General features: G+C 33.2%; 1 protein-coding gene and 1 long non-coding RNA gene across 2 annotated transcripts; both read left to right on the plus strand.

The window, feature by feature from the left end:
• Nucleotides 1-2,197: 2,197 nt before the first annotated feature.
• Nucleotides 2,198-14,638, plus strand: LOC105782656 (probable manganese-transporting ATPase PDR2). The gene is made up of 22 exons (XM_052625947.1): nucleotides 2,198-2,288; nucleotides 2,436-2,710; nucleotides 2,815-2,911; nucleotides 3,381-3,579; nucleotides 3,949-4,021; nucleotides 4,120-4,292; nucleotides 4,402-4,573; nucleotides 4,986-5,090; nucleotides 5,172-5,282; nucleotides 5,389-5,475; nucleotides 5,561-5,743; nucleotides 5,969-6,019; nucleotides 6,104-6,229; nucleotides 6,782-6,861; nucleotides 8,334-8,442; nucleotides 8,819-8,947; nucleotides 10,193-10,258; nucleotides 10,407-10,478; nucleotides 11,518-11,669; nucleotides 11,945-12,056; nucleotides 12,136-12,252; nucleotides 13,191-14,638. Exons 2-22 carry the CDS (start codon nucleotides 2,462-2,464, stop codon nucleotides 14,286-14,288), a joined length of 3,561 nt encoding a protein of 1,186 aa, XP_052481907.1. The 5' UTR covers nucleotides 2,198-2,288; nucleotides 2,436-2,461; the 3' UTR covers nucleotides 14,289-14,638.
• Nucleotides 6,873-7,419, plus strand: LOC128035902 (uncharacterized). Its single transcript, XR_008192464.1, has 3 exons — nucleotides 6,873-7,149; nucleotides 7,230-7,298; nucleotides 7,403-7,419. It is a non-coding gene; the product is annotated as an uncharacterized LOC128035902 (long non-coding RNA).
• Nucleotides 14,639-20,422: the final 5,784 nt, after the last annotated feature.

A 20,422-nucleotide genomic window follows, 5' to 3' on the forward strand; every position in this document is an offset into this window, starting at 1 on the left:
CTTAATTAATCATTTAAACTTCAAAATTTTTTAGCGAAACTTTAATACGACCTTAAAATGATCCTGTAGGCATTGAATAAATATTAAAATAATAACTCACTCATCGAAATTGTGGTCTTGAAACACTATTTCTGACACCACTAAAATTGGACTGTTACATAGTGCATTATCAACGATCACCGAGGGGCAAAGCACAGAAATTCACCTAAACTTTTTCTCCTCGTCAGCTTAGCTTTTCCAAATTCTAGAGCCTCCATTGTCATGGCAGCTAAGCACGATAACCAGATATCGATTAAATTAAAGGCATTCAACCCTTAAAACCCAGAACCCATTTTATAAAAACTTGTTAGGAAATACTTACTCTTACTTTCCCCCAAATTCCATTAGTATAGAAAGGTAGGAAAGCTTATCAGTTCCTCAAACTCTCTACTTCCAGACTTCATATCTCATGACTACTGCTTCATGCAGAGTCCTCTTAAAATTTCCTCTTCTTCGGAACAACTGAAGAAGATGATGTAGATGGGAGGAAATTGTAAATAGAAGTGAGAGAAATTCCTTTAGCAGGAATATCCTTTCTCACCTAAATATATAACTCCTCTACACGGTCTTCAAATCTTTTTGATCTAATCACCGACAATCATTATGTCTTCCACTATGAAATCAGTCAGTTTCATCTTAACCAAACTAGAATTGAAACCTAACTAATTACCCATCAGCCATTAAAAATTCTAAATTTCCCAATAGAGCTCGCCAAGTTCTATTTCTATTTAATAAGCTCTCCGTTTCTTCTTTAAATCCAGATCCTTAGGAGAATTGGGCATGACATGGACCAACAAAGAATATATTAACCTTTAATCAATCCTCTTAATTTACTTGAATTAGGCAAGTTGAAGTTATGATGAACCTCATCAACAATCTTTAAAATTGAAGCAAAAGTTTTATCAATAAAGAAATAAGAAACTAGTCTTGTAAGAAAATCTCATTTGGAGTATTTTATTAATAAAAATCAAGCATAATACATGTTATGGTAGCTGGTCATATTTAGTTATTTATAAGCATGTTTAAGTCCTATTTGAACCTTAAGCAATTCTTGAACCTCTTAAGATTTAGTCAATTATTTTGCAAAGTAACATAAACCTTCTTAGACCTAGTCAAACTCTTATTAATCTAAAATATTAAAAATATGAAAAAATCCAAAAATATAACACTTGATAAATATCTTCTTTAGATTATATGTAATCAAAATAAAGCCTTAAAATTGAACTCAATATGCTTTAAAAGCTGATCCAACATATAAAACTTGAATTTCATAACTTATTCATGCATAGAAAATCCTACATATGTTGTCTTCACTAAAACAACCATATCTTGAGCTCTTGAAGTTGAAATGAGGTGATTTAAAGTACGTTTCAAAACTAACAAACAACTCTTTCATCGATTAGAAGACATCTTAACAGAAATGCCTATATCACCTCCCAAATTGCGTTGCAAGTCAATTGATCTTTGAGACTTGAAAAACATCAACAAGCTCTACTTGGGTGAGGGTCCTCCAATTACAAGATTCTTTTAGTTGAATGTCTTGAAAATTCTTTGAAACAAAATCTTGTACATAAATGTTCAATTTAGGCTTGAGTTGCTTCGACTTTGACCTTATTGATTGATCTACGAGGAGAACTTGGATTTGAATCCTTTGAGTCCATTGTGCATGCATAAAAAAGTGCAAGAAAATTTGGGGGTTTTAAGGATGGACGATTGTTCGTGTCTAGTGATGTTCCTTGACACTTTATATTGCATTTGTTTTGCATGAACTTTGTATCTTTCTTAATTCATAAATGCAGACATTATTCAAGGAGAGGTTTTGAGCAAGTTCTTAAAGCTCGTAAGTTACCATTTTTAGTATATAACTTTTTATGATTTTTAAGTTTTAAAAATTTTCTAATGTGGATGTTACAATGATGTCATTATAATACATGTGGTAGTTCCACATTTTTTTTACCATGGCATTTGTTTTGGATGTTACAATGATTTTTAAGTTTTAAAAAGTCAATTTTTCAGTGAATGGTTGAAAATGTTGGAGGCTAAAGTGGGAAAAAAATAATAAAGGACTAAAGTGTAAAAAAGGTATATTTTAGTGCCAAAGTAGGCATTAAGCCATATATATTAATTTGTTTTTCCTTTAACTTCATTTTAATATATGTTCCCAAGCTTATATTCTTTCTTTCCCTTGTCCTGTCTCTTTTCAACTTTAATTCGTTTTGATTTTAGGGTTTCAGATCTCTTCTTCTCAGGTATTTTTACGAATTCCTTTAAATCAATTTTCCTTTATCAAGTTTTCGGATTGATAATTACTTTAACGACTCCCAAATCGATCTGTTTTCTTCATTTCCTAATCCTTTGCCCCCCCCCCTCCCGTTTTCTTGCGCCCACTTTATCAGTAACCAAACAGGGCAGTTGATTTGAGATGTCGAGGTTCCATGTTGGTGGAAAAGTAGTGGACAAAGTCGATTTGCTTAGAAAGAAACACGCAGCATGGCGATTAGACGTTTGGCCTTTCGCAATGCTCTATCTCCTTTGGTTAACTATGGTAGTTCCCAGCATAGATTTCGTTGATGCAGCCATCGTCTTGGGCGGCCTTGCTGTCACACACATATTGGTCTTGCTTTTCACCACATGGTCGGTTGATTTCAAGTGCTTTGTTCAATATAGCAAGGTAATACATATTCTTTTGCAATTCCGGTCTGTTACAAGTTTAGGATTGATTTACTGTTTTTTTTTTTTATCTTTTTGAATTTTGGACTATAATGGTATGAGCAGGTTAATAATATTCGCCTTGCTGATGTCTGCAAAGTTACTCCGGCGAAGTTTTGTGGTTCGAAAGAGGTAGTGCCGCTTCATATTCGTAAGCAGGCAAGTTTTTCTTATTTATATGTTTGTTTTTATTTTAATTATCTAGGTAGTTTACTTTTTTTTTCTTGCTTTTTATTTTTTACTATGTAAGTAGAAAATCAAATTGTGCATTTCAGTGGGAAAAATGAATTGTATTAGTATTATCAATAATAACAATAGTATGTAGTTTCCTTTTTTCCGCAGAACCAAATGCATGATTTTAGTTTTATATAAAATATTTATGCCAGAAATGGTTTTACATTAAGTTTTTCCTTTTGGGACTTTTGTTTGTATAAACTGTGTGATTTAATTATTGCCTCTCTGCTTGCCCTTCTTCTTTTGCCCCCTTATTTGGATCTAAAGACTTTCTCCCCCATTCTACTCTCTCGTATTACATATAAATTGTGCGATTCAGATTTTGCTTCCTGTGCTCCTACTTTTCCCCTCTGCTTTGGTTTCTTATTTTCTTTTTCTTTGATTGATTGCATAGATAGCAAGTTCTTCATCTGCGAAAGATGTGGAGGAGATTTACTTTGATTTCAGGAAGCAGTGTTTCATCTATTCTGAGGAGGAGGATACCTTTTGCAAGCTTCCGTATCCTACGAAGGAAACATTTGGCTATTACCTAAAATGTTCTGGCCATGGTTCTGATGCTAAAGTTCTTGCTGCAACTGAAAAATGGGGCCGGAATGTGTATGTTGCTATCATAATAAGATTCACTTTAGCCATTTAAATTGTTTCGGTTTGACTTTCCCTGGTTATGTATGACTATTGAAAGTAACCTTCTGATTGTAGTCTACTGCCCTTGGAAATGAACTAATGGTTTTACCATTGGATTCTTTGGAGTGTCAATGTTTCCTTGCTCTAATGTTTTAATTTTGTCTTGATTCTTACCTAATTTAATTTACAGAGCACGATACTTTACCCCTTCCAACTTTCTATGATTCTTCAAACATATCAGTCGTGAACAACATTTATAGACAATGCCAATTTTGGTTATCTTTTAATTTTTTATGATGATATTACTGTTTCACGTTCACATGGATGTGTTTCTTGATGCAGATTCGAATATCCACAACCTACTTTTCAGAAATTAATGAAAGAGCATTGCATGGAGCCCTTTTTTGTCTTTCAGGTTTTCTCCTTTTTACTAGTTCATTGTCTTTAATATGTCTAGTACTTTTTTCCTTGATGATCAAGTTTCGTTTTGGCATTTCATCTTGTCTGTTGTAGGTCTTCTGTGTTGGTCTTTGGTGTCTGGATGAGTATTGGTATTACAGTTTGTTCACCTTATTCATGCTGTTCATGTTTGAGTCAACAATGGCAAAAAGTCGGTTGAAGACTTTAAGCGAGTTAAGACGTGTTAGAGTGGACAGCCAGACTCTAATGGTGCATCGATGTGGGAAGTATGGTTCTATAAACATGAATTTATTGTTTTGTATAGTTTTCTTTTTGTGTGGGAATTTGTTATTATTCAGAGTCGTAGATTTATCGTTTAAACATTGGGAGCTGCAGGTGGGTAAAACTTTCTGGAACAGATCTATTGCCTGGAGATGTTGTCTCCATTGGTCGGTCATCTGGTCAAAATGAAGAAGATAAGTCTGTTCCAGCAGACATGCTTATACTAGCTGGAAGTGCTATTGTGAATGAAGCCATTCTCACAGGCGAGTCTACTCCCCAATGGAAGGTGGATCTCTTCTTCTTAATTCCTTTCTTGTTTCATATTTTAGTGTTCAACAATGATCTCTCCTTAGGCATCTGATATTTGATGTTTACTTGTATAAAATCTTTTTTGTGGATGTTCAATTGTTGGATGTAAAGTTTCTGTAGTAAAACTAGCTATATAACTCTTTTATGGTTAGTAATGTAAACTTATTTCGTCTTGAAAATTTTGTATCGCCTAAGCTTACTTTTGCCTTTTACCTTTAAATGCTTTCCCTATAGCTTTAGATTGTATATTAGATCAATTGGTGTGTATGTCTTGCACTTCATATGGGGTTGTTTTCTGGATTCATTCTCTCATTAAAGCTGAAAGAGCAATACCTTGTTGAGTAACATCTGAACAGTAACAGTTTACACAAGATAAAATTTTTTCTTAGGTGTCTATAGCAGGCAGGGGAATTGAGGAGAAGCTATCTGCCAAACGTGACAAGAATCATATGTTGTTTGGTGGGACTAAAATATTGCAGCACACAGCTGATAAGGTAGGTTATACCAAAATTTATTAACATATCTCATTTGTTTTTTCCCTTTATTTATATTTCTATAATTCTAATTGGAGCCAGAGCTTCCCCCTGAGAACTCCAGATGGTGGGTGTTTGGCTGTAGTTCTGCGCACTGGGTTTGAAACAAGTCAAGGGAAACTTATGAGGACAATTTTGTTTTCTACAGAGAGGGTAATTTCTTATTGATGCTTTCTCAATTATACATTTGAGTTTTTTGTTTATCTGTATCCATCTTGTATTTATTTTTAAGTAGCTTATTTTCAATTACATGCTGTAGGTTACTGCTAACAGCTGGGAAAGTGGCCTCTTTATCTTATTTCTTGTTGTATTTGCAATAATTGCGGCTGGGTATGTACTTAAAAAGGTAAATTAATTCTTGAGGTATTGGAGACTATATTAGCTGTACATGTTTGCTAGGTGCATGATAATGATGTCTTTTTTACGTGTAGGGGCTGGAAGATCCTACGAGAAGCAAATACAAGCTCTTCCTCAGTTGTTCTCTTATTATTACTTCTGTGATTCCCCCAGAGCTACCAATGGAATTATCAATAGCTGTTAATACATCCTTAATCGCCCTTGCACGCCGTGGAATATTTTGCACAGAGCCTTTTCGCATCCCATTTGCTGGAAAGGTTTGTACAATCTATTCTTTTTCTGGGCTAAGGCCTGGCAATTTTGCATGAAATAGTTAGAGGAGATAGATTGTAGCTTTAGCATCCATGGTTGCAGGCTATATATATACTTTTGTACTTCTCCAATTCTTTGTTTTGGCTAGATTTTGTGGTAATTGATGCTTTACAATACCTTCATCCTTCTCTACATTGTATTGATTGCAGTACTTCTATTTCTTTCCACAGGTTGACATATGCTGTTTTGATAAAACTGGAACACTGACATCTGATGATATGGTATGCTACTAATAGAGCTAGAAGTGATTTTTTGTAAGAATTTATTCTCATTTAATGAATTCCTTTTTCTTTGCTTTTCTCCAGGAATTCTCTGGAGTTGTTGGGTTAAATGACAGTTCAGAATTAGAATCTGATATGACTAAAGTTCCTTCCCGCACTGTTGAGATTTTGGCTTCTTGTCATGCCTTGGTATTTGTAGACAACAAGCTGGTACGCGAGTTTAATAAGCAAAACTTATAATCCCTGTCTTTAGGTTCTTGTAATTACTGTTTGGAATGCTGATTTTTCATTGTATCTGATGATAAGTAGTTTTTTGAAATATGGTTAGAGATGATGAGAATCCAGTATTTCTTGTTGAATGTCTAGTTTGTGTTTTGCTTATTTAGTTTTTGGGGACAGTTTTTTTCTTTTGTTACAAAGAGGTTATTTAGTTTGTGGAATGCGCAATATTACCTATCTAATACATATTAAAACATTTAGAAGACCAGAATGTCTATGAAATTTGTGACTTTTAAACAAGGCATTTATAACAATCCTGTGCATCTACTTTTAGCTTCTTCTTTTTTTCCCATAGAACTATGTAATTCATTCACATCAGGATTCTGGGTCTTGATGTATTCTGCTCTTGAGTGTGAGCATATTAAATGTCTTTGAGAGCCTCATGTTGGGTTCTCCTTAAGTTGTCTATTACTCGTAGGATTTTGGTAAAGTTATGCATATTTTACAATTGTAAGTTACTTTTAGTTCTGCAAATGCTTGTAGGTAGGTGATCCTCTTGAGAAGGCTGCACTAAAAGGAATTGATTGGAGTTATAAATCTGATGAGAAGGCTATTCCAAAAAAGTAATTTGCAAGCTCACTAGTTAATGTTGTTTTTTTTATTAATTTATATGCTTGCAATTTCTTTCTACTGTTTATTTTGAGCTGGCTTCTAACTTTTGATGCCTTTTCATGCATTCTTGATTCTCTTCATACTTCACACAAGTTAATGTACTGCCCTTTCTAGGGGAAGAAAGAGGGAATAGTAAGAAAGAGATTCCTGAAAAATTCTGACCATGGAAGAGGACAAAATTTCATCCTAGAAAATGCCTGAACTTATGCAAGTGTTGCATATGTTTTTCATTTGTTAAGGTTGTGAGGATGCTGTTTGCAGATACTGTGCTGATTGAACTGACCCCATCTCATACAGTAACAAAAATTACATTTTGCAGTTATGGACTTGAGCTACTGGAACTCTAATGTTAGTAATTGGGATTCCTGATTCTAGAGAAGAAAAAAAGGTTGTTCCTTTAAATAAATCATCATTTGGTTAAAAAAAAGTAGGCTTGTAAATGTTGTTTATAAAGTTAAGGAAAATATCCAAATATAACGTAGTGCTTTGCAGATTCATATGTTTAGGACTTTTTGGGGTACCATGTTTGGGTGGTGTGCCAGTTAACTGTTGCTTAAATTTACAACAAATCGTTAACGGTGAAGTAAATGTGGTCTGGAAGTTGAACAGAGAGGTGATAAAAATAATTGTCAAGAAGAATATACAGATCATAAGGTAGAAGGAAAGTTTGGGATAACCAAAGAAGGCATCTGATGGACAAGGAAACGTTGATTCAGACCTGCTTTTTTCAGATAAAGAAAGAAGAATTAACAATAATTCAACATATAAATGCTTTTTTTTGGGTGCAACAGCAGCTTGATGTATTGTGTCTGAACAACAAAAACAAATATAAGTGTAATTTGAGAAAGTTACTGTCACTAAAGTTTATATAAATAATAGCTCATAAAGGGTGGCGGTTCCTAGATGGTATCTGATTCGATGGATTAAGTCTCTTTGATAAAATTAGGATTGACAAATTTTAGTAGCTCCATTTTACCTATGTTTATGTATGTTAATTTTTATCTAACCTGCTGGGTAATTATTTCAGTGGTCCAAAATTTCTTACAAAACACTGTTCTATGTTTGGAACCTGCAGTTGACTGTTAATTGTTTTTGACTGGACTGATGAATAATGGTTGATATTATTTAGAATATACCTTTAGATGTTAATATATAAAACCAGTGTCAGTGGGGTACAATTATGATATTGCATGTTTGTTTATGTTTCATGCATTATACGAATGCAATATGCCTTTAGATGTTAATATATAAAACCAGTGTCAGTGGGATGCAATTATGATATTGCATGTTTGTTTATGTTTCATGCACGAATGCATCTTGTTCTTCCTGCTTTTTGTGATTTTAATCAATCATTATTTTAGAAGCTGTTTCCTTATGAAGTTATGGTCTAAGACACTCTTCTCTTGTATCGTATGAACTTCAGAGGTAGTGGCAATCCTGTGCAGATTGTGCAGAGGCACCATTTCGCATCGCACCTGAAGCGAATGGCAGTTGTTGTTCGTGTCCAGGAGGACTTTTTTGCTTTCGTCAAGGTCTGTTAGCTATCGTCTTTTATTTTTATTCTTTTAAAGATGTATGGTTTTGCTACCAGCTTCTTGCCAAGTGCCAACCATACCCTGTTCATGGAGCTGAGGTGTTATAGGTTCCTGAAATGCAATAAAACTACCGTAAACATTTCCATGCCAAATAAGAAGCATCTCACCTGTCACAAATTTTTTTTCCTTAGGAATATTTGGAGCACTGTTACCCATTAAGGGCTGACATTTGTTATGTATATTAAAGTTAAAGCAATTTTTCCTCCCTTTCTTCTACGGTGTGCCATCTTGTTAATGGGTAATAATTGGATCTTCCTTAGAAAGAAGAAAATATTTAATAAACTTTCTCATTAGTGTGAACTTATGCTTGTAGGGTGCACCTGAGACTATCCAAGATAGACTCATTGATTTGCCTCCAACATATGTTGAAACCTACAAGAAATATACACGCCAAGGGTCCCGTGTGCTGGCCCTTGCTTACAAGTCTCTTCCAGATATGACAGTAAGTGTTCTTTGGATTCAATATTGAACACCCCCTCCCCTCTGGTCTTTTTTTTGTTTCTTTTTCTCAAGCAAAGTAAGATGTGCAATAGCTGTGAATCCCATAACACTGCTAGCAATGTTGTTTCAATTAGATTAAAACTGATTGCTGGGTGGCGCTTCTGGCCCAATTTTGGAAATTCTGTTTTTTTTTGTGAGAATTTCCATAAATCTAAGATCTGTTTATTTTAAAAAATAACTGAAATTGTTGGTAATAGAGTTATTTGTTCCTAACATTTGGTAACATTCTGTACAAATTTCATGCACGGTGGACAGTCCCTTTGCAATAACATGGCCTCTTTTCAGGGTAGGGAAAAAAAGGTGAAGAGATTTGACTAGCATCAGCTTGTGTAATTCGGTTAACCAATTGCCAACTTAACTGAGTTAATTCATCTATCACTGATCTTATTCTTGCCAGTTACCGAAATTAATCTTAGGAGTATCGGTTTCTGGATAAATTGATCATTTGAAAAGCCAAAAGGCCTGAAAATTTATCTGAAACTAGTAAAACACATATCTAAATGTGCTTAATCTACTTACATAATCACAATTTGTTCGAGTTTATCAGTTTTACTTAACATCAATTTGTTAGAATTTGTTGAAATTTTGAACTTCATGAACGTGTTTTCTTTTTCTTCTAACTAGAGTGAAAATGTCAATACAATTCACATATATGAAAACCGTGACTGAATTAAATGAAACATTTCAGTTGTTTAAGTTAGATTTCAAAGAATTTTTGTTTGGTGATAGGTTATGAAAAATAACATGAACCTCCTTTTTTAGTTTTAACCAAACCGACTATATTCCTTACGGGTTATGGTCATACTCCTAAGTCTTAACCACTTAGTTACTTGGCCAGTGGCTCACTCTGGTGCTGAACTCTTGCAACACTTAATTAGTTTTTAGATGATTTGAAACTAGTTTTTACTTGGGATTAGTTCTCTCATTTTATATCTGAGGACTTTATTAGATGATCTCAAATCTAGACAAGAGACCTTGACCATTAAAATTGTTTAGACACCGTCTTCCTGAGGATAAAACCATAAGTAGGAAAGAATGAAGCTTATCAATATATTATTTAAGATCATAAGTTGGTTTGAATGCATTACATTTCACAATCACTTGCTCTTTTGACTTCTTCCTTTTTCTTGTAGATTTTATGACCTTCAGACCTCAAGTGTTTAGGTATTTTGTTATGTCTTTGCAGGTTAGTGAAGCTAGAAGCATGGAGAGAGATACTGTAGAGTGTGGCCTTACATTTGCTGGTTTTGCGGTAAGCATTAAGCAATGAACTCTTTCATCTTTGTATGGTTTTTTTTTGGTTTATTTGCTGGACACATTTGCCCTGTTTAGATGTTTAGATCAATTTTCTAATGCTAGTTACCTTATTTTCACTCAACTTCTCGAAACTTAATTTTCAGGTATTTAACTGTCCTATTAGAGCAGACTCTTCCACTGTTCTATCTGAATTAAAGAATTCTTCACATGATTTGGTAAGTAGCATTATCTTCCGGACATATCTCCCTAAATGTTGTGGTGTTCTTCCACTATTAAAGATGTGGTAAGAAAAGTGATTGGTTTTGCAAATTGTAAATATTGGAAATTCTTTTATTGCGATCATTTAAGTCACTTTGCTATAGGATTTTTGAAAAATTTTGTGCCCATACAAGGTCATTTATACTTCCATATATGGAACATTTAAGTTCCTTATTATAGTATTGGTTTGAGGTTTCAGAGTATGTAAGAAGTATTTACTGGATGCAAACATGTTATAGATTTTTTATGCACACACAAGTTCATTTGTACCTCCATTTATGCAACATGTAAGTTGCTTATTAGATTTTTGGCTTGAGGTTTCAGAGTTTGTAAGAAGTATTTGCTGGAATGCAAACATGTTATGGAATTTTGAAATCATTTAAGTCACTTTGCTATAGGACTTTTGATGACTTTTGAAAAGTCGGCTTGTGTATTTGGTAATTGGTAGGATAAATAGAACAATAAATGGAAAGGGAAAAGATTTCTTTTTCTTGCTTGCTAGGGTAGAAGATTAGTAGGAAAGAAGATGAAATCTTTAGATCCTTTTGGTTTGTATCAGTAATGCCTACATCAACATTTAGATCCCTTTTACCACGATATACAATTTTGTTGCCAATTTGCATTAAGTTGCATGTATATAAAAAGGAAAGAATTAATTTCTGAAGTACCTTAATGATGTGAAGTCAATGATGAATACATATATGTTTGTAGACCTCCAAAAGGTAACTGTGCCAGATCATATCACCAAAACTTGGCTAGATTGGGTTATGGGCCCCCTTGTCCATCTTCCATTTGGTCTTCCTATCAAACATGTTTTCCTTTGAAAAATACTTTGTTCCATTTTTTTGTAACATATCGCTGTTAGGTTTTTAGGGTTAGTGGAAAATACTTGCAAGCGTGTTCTTTATGCATTACCATGTCACCTTCCTTCTTTAAGTGGTGAAGTCCTAGATCAGGGACTTTGTTTCTATCTGAAAATAAATTTTCTTAATTTAGGTGATGATAACTGGTGACCAAGCCTTAACAGCTTGCCATGTTGCTGGCCAAGTTAATATTGTATCAAAACCAGCATTGATTCTTGTTGCTGTGAAGAATAGTAAAGGATATGAGTGGGTATCACCGGATGAAACAGAGAGGATTCCCTACAGGTTATGTTTCTCTGGTTACTATCAACTCTATTTTCTGACATATAATTTCCTAGTAGGCTTTTAGTGGATTTAAGTTCTGATAAACTCACCGAGCATAAATCTTGGTTCTTCCATATATATCTAGGTTCTATTTTTGGGCATGTGTATCAAGTTTCGATCATACATTTTCTTTTCCGGAACTAGTCATATTGATCTGCTGATTAGGTGTGTTGTACTCATCAACTTTTCATTCTTCTGGCTAACTTGACTGATCAAAGGGTTTTACCTGATATCAGTGAGAACGAGGTTGAAGCTTTATCTGAGACTCATGATCTTTGTATTGGAGGAGACTGCTTTGAAATGTTACAACAGACTTCTGCTGTTCTAAGAGTCATTCCTTTTGTTAAGGTTGCAACTCTACCATCCATTTGTTTTTGGTTTTCTGCATAACTCTGTCTAAGTTATTGGCACCACAATGTCATTGTAGGTTTTTGCAAGAGTTGCTCCGGAACAGAAAGAACTGATCATGACCACTTTCAAGACAGTGGGAAGGTTGACTTTAATGTGTGGCGACGGGACCAATGATGTTGGAGCTCTTAAGCAGGTAATATTTTACTCAAGGAGTTTTAATTGGTATCTCATTTTACCTATATATGTAGGCTATATTATTTAACAGGTTTATTGCGCAGCCATTATGTTTAAGGCCTTTCAGGTTTGTGAACTTATTTTTCCATCCGTATTTAGCACAATGTATCAACTGCCATCACTTGTCAATCTACTATTAACCCAAAAATGGAGGGGAAAAAACTCAGAGAGATCGTTTCAATTAAGCCTCAAGTAGTTGATACGATCTGCTTTTTAAAATTGATAAAGTTGAAAACAAAGATTTTAACTTTAAATTTAATTAATGAATTGGCTTTGGTTCAAACCCGTATAAACACTAAAATATTATTTTTCTTCAACAATTTTTAAATATCAAATCTTTTACCTTGGTTCAAGTCTATATGAATGTAGGAAATTTTTTATTTTATTTCTATTATAGGAAAATAGGTACCAAACATGTTATCATATTTTCATTATTTAAAACAATTTTATTTCTTGTTTTCAATAATCAAAAATAGAAAATGAAAATTAGAAAATAAAATGAATATATTTTCATGACGGAGCTTAGGTTTTTTTCCTTCTCTCCCTAAAGACAGCTTTAATTTTCATATTACCATTTTATATCTGTATTTTATTATGAATTATCTTGTACTGCTTGTTTTCTATTTTTACACAAATATAGATTGATTTTGTGTACATGTGTTTTTTAATTAAATCCAATAATAAGTTTGTTCTTTAAGAAAATTAACATCAATTCATCAATGTTTTTGGTGATAGAAATTTTATGCATACAGTTGTTAATTTGAATTGCTTCTTAATTTTTATCATTTACATATTTAGTTACTTTAGATTGGTTTAAGGTAACAGAAAAGTTAATTGTTCCCAGAATCTAAGATAGCAGGAAAGCATGGGCATGTAATACTCTACCTCTTCTTTCAGGCCCATGTAGGTGTTGCTCTATTGAATGCAGTGCCTCCAACTAAAAGTGAGAGCTCATCGGGAACATCTAAAGATGAAAACACAAAGGCATTGAAGTCAAAGAAATCTAAGCCCACTGTAGAAGCAACGGGCAATTCAGAAGCCTCTTCAAAAGGAAAGGTAGTCCCCAGATCAGAATCTAGCAACAATGCAACCAGTAACCGGCATCTTAATGCTGCAGAGAAGCATCGACAGAAGCTGAAGAAGATGATGGATGAGCTGAATGAGGAGGGTGATGGTCGCTCTGCTCCTATTGTCAAACTGGGGGATGCCTCAATGGCATCACCATTTACTGCAAAGCATGCATCAGTTGCCCCAACCACTGACATAATTCGTCAAGGACGCAGCACCCTTGTGACTACCCTTCAAATGTTCAAGATACTCGGCCTTAACTGCCTTGCTACAGCCTATGTTTTAAGTGTGATGTACTTAGATGGTGTCAAGCTGGGTGATGTTCAGGCAACTATTAGTGGTGTATTTACAGCTGCATTTTTCCTGTTTATCTCACACGCTCGCCCACTACCCACCCTTTCAGCTGCACGGCCCCACCCGAATATTTTCTGCTCCTATGTCTTCCTTTCTCTCATGGGACAGTTTGCTATGCACCTGTTATTCTTGATCTCTTCTGTGAAAGAGGCTGAGAAACACATGCCTGAGGAATGCATTGAGCCAGAATCAGAGTTTCACCCTAATCTAGTGAACACAGTTTCATACATGGTGAGCATGATGCTTCAGGTAGCAACATTTGCAGTGAACTACATGGGTCATCCTTTCAACCAGAGCATCCCTGAAAACAAACCATTCTTGTATGCTCTTGGAGCTGCTGCCGGTTTCTTTGTGGTTATAACTTCTGATCTATTTAGGGATTTGAATGATTGGTTGAGCTTGGTTCCTTTGCCTGTGGGATTGAGGGATAAGCTCTTGCTATGGGCTCTACTAATGTTTCTGTGCTGCTATGCTTGGGAGAGGTTGTTAAGATGGGCATTCCCTGGTAAAATCCCAGCTTGGAGGAAGCGCCAACGTGTGGCTGCTGCTAGTTCTGAGAAGAAGCTGGTCTAAGTGAACAGAGAATTCTCCCTCTACTAATGATTTTGGAAAAGGATGACACCGGTCAGATTATTATATTTAGTGAATTAGCTCAAGATATGCAACTCCTCTTTTTTTTAATTTGATATTTGTTAAATCATGTTTTGCTTAATCCTTTAGGACGTGGAATCTGTTAAATGGTATTTTGCTCATAGAATGAGGAGGTTATTCTTTAGGAAAGCATAAACTTTGATTTTGTTATTTTTGCAAAGCCGACTTGAAAGAATAGTTGTTTCAACACTTAAAGAAAAACAAATTGTAGTTGAGCTCATAAGCCATAGTTTGATTAGATTTATTGAATTCTACCAAGTTGGATACAGAAATTAGTTTATCTTATTGATGTGCTGCATCCAATTACTTAGGATAATGTTTTCTTCTGCTGTCAGGTCAGTCTCATCCTCATGTGAAATGTATGAAGAGCAAAATTTTATAGTGTCTACTGATATGTCGTTGTCTAATAATGCATCATCATAGGTAACTTGAGAGAAGAAAGATCATTATTGTTTGGAATGATGATTTTGTATTTTGTATTTTTTTTTTTAACTTTTTCTTTTGCGGAAAGGGATGATTTATGCTTTTATGGTGTTATCTGTTCACATTATTTTAAATCAAATTTGTTTTATTTTTTGGCCAGACATTTGTTCTAGTCACCTGCATTGCTTGATATTCATATATTTATTTCTATCTATTCTATTAATCGGGCATCAATTTAGTTAAGAAAATATTAAACTGTCTTTTGTATTTAAAATTGGTTATATCATTTAAGGTTGGATTAATTTTTTATTTAAAAAATAAAAAATATGCATATGATGATATTTGAATTTCTAACCGTATCGAAAATGCCTTGAATTTAAGGTTCAACCAAAGTTTTATTTTAATATTTTTATATTTTAATTTTATTTTGCACAGTTTATAACATCCATCAATTATATATGTATATTATTATTTAGATCCCTAACTGAATTTGTATAATAATTCATTTGGACATCAACTCGGTTAAAGATGTTATTAAAATAATTTTTCTTATTCAAAATATGTTTTATTATTCAAAGTTATTTTAATCTTTTTATTGAAAATAATATAAAATATGCATGTGGTGAAATTTGAATTCATGCCAATTCCTTTAGAAAATTCTTGAATGAGTCGGTGTTATGAGTCAATTAGGTACCAACTTCATTAGAAAAACTATTCAAATATTATTTCGTATTTAAATAAATTATGTTATTCAAGATTACTTTAGTCTTTTTTTTAAATATTGTAAACGGTGGCATTTGAACCCAAACTAATTGCATTAAAAACTTAAAATTTACCACTCAATCAAAATTTTATTTTAATATTTTTATACATTTTAATTTTATTATGTACATTTTATTACCTCCATCAATTGTAAATATTAATAATATTGTTTCTCGAGTTGGTGTCACATTAACTCAACACCAACTAAAGATGCATGACAACACCGTAATAAACAATTGTATTAGTTTAGTATTATTAATTTGATGTGTTTATATGTTTAAGTTTATTTTACTCAAAATTTAATCTATTTTGCCATTATAATATTGTACATATTTGTTGTATTATCATTAATTAATTTCAAACTATATGTTTCATTATTTATTGTGTATTACTTTTAAACACACCTATATGTTCTGAATACGTGGTTTTCAAACACATACGCGTGTGATGAAATTTCTTATTAATGATGTCATTGATTGAGTTAGTGTCACAAATTAACTCGACACCAACTTAGGATTGATGATATCTCCATGATAAACAATTGTATTGAGTTACTATTCTTAATCTAACATATTTATGTATTTAGATTTTGTTTTACTCATAATTTAATCTTACCTTTTTTTCATTTTAATATCGTATGTATTTCATGTATTATTAATTAGTTTAAGATAAAATAAAATTTTCAAAATACTATATGAATAGAATATAAAATTTTAGAACAATATTTTAAGAGGAAAGTCAATGTTAGGCCTGAAAATACCAAAAGAGGGGGTGAATTGGTATTTTAAAATTTTTTGCAAACTTTTCTAAATAACGAGGAAAGAGAAGAAAAACTTGGACAATTCGATTTACAGTGGTTCGACTCCAATTGCCTACCTCCACTCCCTTGATATACCTCAACCAAGGATTTCTTAATTCACTATACTTGAATAGATATCATTCAAGGACAAGGTATGACTTTAACAATCCCTATCTTTTTCACAAGGCTAAGATAGAACCTTCCACCTAGTTTTTATGGTTTAAATAGAAACCTTCCCAATTTATAATTGGTGAAATGAAATAGAGTAAACAAAGAGACCTCTACAAGGTATGTGTTTACAAAAACTAAGCTCTCAAAGAAATGAAATGAGAGTGGTAAAAGACCCAACAATAAGCTCCTAGAGAATATTTACAAGACAAATGAAAGAATAAAGATTTGAATACTTTTATGTTGATCTTGATGCTTGGATATCTCTCTATTCAGTCTTGAAGTGTTCTTGAACTGTCTTTATATCAATGAATAAGTTCGTGGACATTTATGGTCATTGGGGATGGATTTTAGCTGTCATAAGCATTAATTTTGAGCTTAAAAACCAGTCTCTGCAATGTATGTCTTGAGATTTGGCAAGATGTCTCGAGACATGGCTGAAAAATAGCAGTTATATAGTCCTTGGCAAGTCATGTCTCGACAATCTGCCAATTGTTCTCTAGAATACTGCACAATGTCTCAAGATAGGCAGCTCTTGAAGTAGATTTTTGCTTCGAAGTTTTCATGTCTTGAGACATATAGTTGTATGTCTCAAGACTTGCATACCAAAGTCCCTTAAAACATTTTAAACACCTTAGTACACTTTGGTATTAATCCAAAAACAATTAGATAAACTGGGACACATTTAAAACATATTTTTGAGTATTTTGCATGTCTTTGAAATTTCTTTGAAAATGTTTGATAAAATTCTCAATCGTATTTTCACTAAATGATTTAGGACATATAATACATATAAAATTTGTCTTAAATATTGTTATTCCAAAAGCTTGGGAGATCAAAGCCAACAATCTTTCCCTTTTTGATATAACAAAAATTTAAGAGAAATTTTCATATTGAAAAATCTCTTTTAAGTCATTTAGTCATTTTCAAAACATAACTCCCCATTAATAAAATATTCCTTGAAAAATTTTAAGCATAAACACTATAACACCCTCTACCCGACCCAAATCACTAGATCCAGATATTGGGTGTTACAACTCAAAACCCTTAACAGAAAATTAAAACTACCATCGAAAATTATATTTAAACATATTCATTATTTATTTTGAATTGTTATTTAATATAAAAGAGGATATTCAATAATTACATTTCAGTATCAAATAATGTATATCGTTACAGTATAAACTTTATTAAAAATAGACTCTTTATGACGCAGAGAACTATACACCATACTCCTAAAATGTCCTCTGTATGCATAATATCCCAATTTGCTGCTACCCCAGCGCATTCTTGGCTTGGTCCCTTCAAGCGAACTCAATCTTACAGCAAAAACTGTGACAAGAATAAACACTTGTAAGTCCACGCAAACTTAGTGAGTTTTATCCAAAATTACCTTGAAACCTTTCCAGTTGAACTTCTCATCTTGAAGAATTTGGATTTCATCTCTGTCTTTGGTGGATACTTTGTTATATCGGTGTATACACACTCATCAACTTTTGCACTTGACTAATCTATTCACAAATCACCCTTTTGACTAGTTCTAGATTACTACTAATCTCATTTCTTTCTTTGCAAATCTATGTCACAAAAGAATATCCATACAGAACCTACCATCAATAGATTCTTCTTCAAACATACATTGAATAATTTTCTCCCAGGATGGTTACTTACAGTCACTATTCTTGGTAGATAATTAATCTAGCTGATTGTTTAAGAAAAACTCCACACTGACCTTACCCTTGGCGGATTCTCATACTAACTCCGATAACTATTAGAATACCAATCAAATCATATCTGAAATCAACCCAAGACCATAACTTATACTCATAATGAAACGTTTTAAATTATTTAACAGAATTCCAGACAACTATATAACATATCACGAGAACGCTCAACTTGATAAAGCAACTCAAATTCATGATGGTCTTGATACATGGCATGAAGATTATTCAGATTTGGTGGTTACCAGATAACTCAGATTACTTCCTTGAATAGCGTAGTCAAACTCAAGCCTAGCAAACACTTAAATCTTTCATAACTATGAATACGCCAATTTCCTATACTGACAGACTAATATGGCTGATTCACCCTTCAGATAGCACTGCTAGAGACTTTTTTAGAAGTCTTACTTAGATCATATTCAAATTCTGCCATAAGATTAGCCAGGTTGTGAAGGGCAAGGTAAAAGGAATTTCAGGACCGAGCAAGGGTTCCGAAGATGAGGACGATTAGTTACATGCCTTTGCATTTTTATTTGTATTTTATTTTTATGTGGCATATAAACTATTTAAAAAACAAAATTATTTTTTGCATTTGTTTGTGGGTTTTTTATTTTTTTATTATTTTCTTGTATGTTTTTGTTTGTTTTTGTCTTATGTGTAGTCACTCAACTTAGAAGCTACACTGCACTTTCGAGCTTCAGCGAACAGGTGGATGACCTGAGCTAGTTTAAAGCTCCATCTAGGGAAGTCCGGTAACCTTTTAATATTTAGTTATGAAGACATTGGGGACAATGTATAGCTTGAGTGTGGGGGGATGCGCATAATTTTCATTTTCCTTGTTTTTATGTGCTTTGTGTGTTTATCTTCTGTTTTATGCAATTTTTCAAAAATTTCAAAAATATTTTTCATTTATTTTCTTTATTTTTTGTGTATCATCCTGCTTGGACAATAATTGGAAATTAGGTTATTAGTTGTAAATATCAAATAAGTATTTTGAAGTTTCAAGCATGTAAAGTTTGAATGATACTAGATAATTTGATATTCTTAATTGTAGACTAATTAGTTCTTTTAGTTGATCTATATAATAGATTAGAGACAATAGCCTTAAATGAAATTGTACGAAATGTTTCCCAACAATGTGTCGTAGGATGAATGAAGTGTGTGGATCCTTGTAGATAAATAAATTGAATTGTTCATTGTTCATTTGAATAGATGTATGGATGATTGAAATTATGTTTTGTGAATGATTCAGGAAAGACCTGAGGCATTGTTTGATTTAGCCTAGAGCCTAAAAGCTTTACCCTTTTTCTATATACCACTAGTTCCCATGTTTTGAGCCTTATTATCCTTTTCTTGTTAGACCTTAATATGGAAGCCTTAAGCCTAAACGAGTCAAGAACTCAACCCTTCATTGTCCCTTACACCAAAATGCACTATGTAATAGATGCGAGGCCATAGATGTTGAAGGTTAGGTAGAGACATATCGGTGGCTTCTTGTGCGATAAAAGAAAAAGAAGAGACTATGTGATATAGCATGTATAGAGCTTTGCTAAGTCAAATAAAAAAAATTTGTGTGTTGAATGAGAAAACCAAGGTAAGGATTAAAAACATTGCATGGTATCTTCAGAAATTTTAGAGAAATAAGGTAGGCGAGAGAAAGAGAAATATAGAGGCGAGTTGTAAATAAAGCAGGGACGAGTGGAACACAATTTCATGTGATTAACCATTTCTAGTGCTTCAAACTATTTTGATATGAATTTTTTTTGAACTTCGAATCGTCCTAAGCTGCAGAATGTTACAAGCCTAGAAGACCTTTGGGACCCGAATAATTCACTAACGCAATATTTCTTGAATTGCTTGCATTTGTGAGGATGAACATGACCAATTCTTTTTAAATATCTATGTGTGATCCACATAACCCATTTTGATGGACAACATTTGTACATACTTTCATTTTAATTGCCTCTATATTTATTAGCACTTTAACTTCTTGAATTAATTGTGTTTGCATTAAGAATACCTAAGTTAGCTAGATATCCCTCCTAAGTTGTGATCGTCCACAAACTGATGTGGCAAATTAGTCTTTTTCGACACATTTAAAAGAGTTTTTTCTCGAACAAAATAGAGTTTTTAGTTTAGTTTTTCGTTATTTTTGTATTTTTATATTTTCAGGCAATAAGTGA

The sequence above is a fragment of the Gossypium raimondii genome, chromosome 13, assembly GCF_025698545.1.
Source record: "Gossypium raimondii isolate GPD5lz chromosome 13, ASM2569854v1, whole genome shotgun sequence".
Lineage (NCBI taxonomy): Eukaryota > Viridiplantae > Streptophyta > Magnoliopsida > Malvales > Malvaceae > Gossypium > Gossypium raimondii.

Coding starts and splice junctions, on each gene's coding strand:
- LOC105782656 (XM_052625947.1), top strand. CDS start 2,462: ATGTCGAGGTTCCATGTTGGTGGAAAAGTAGTGGACAAAGTCGATTTG. Junction 4,022..4,119: donor AGCCCTTTTTTGTCTTTCAG/GTTTTCTCCTTT, acceptor TGTCTGTTGTAG/GTCTTCTGTGTTGGTCTTTG. Junction 12,253..13,190: donor ATGTTGGAGCTCTTAAGCAG/GTAATATTTTAC, acceptor CTCTTCTTTCAG/GCCCATGTAGGTGTTGCTCT.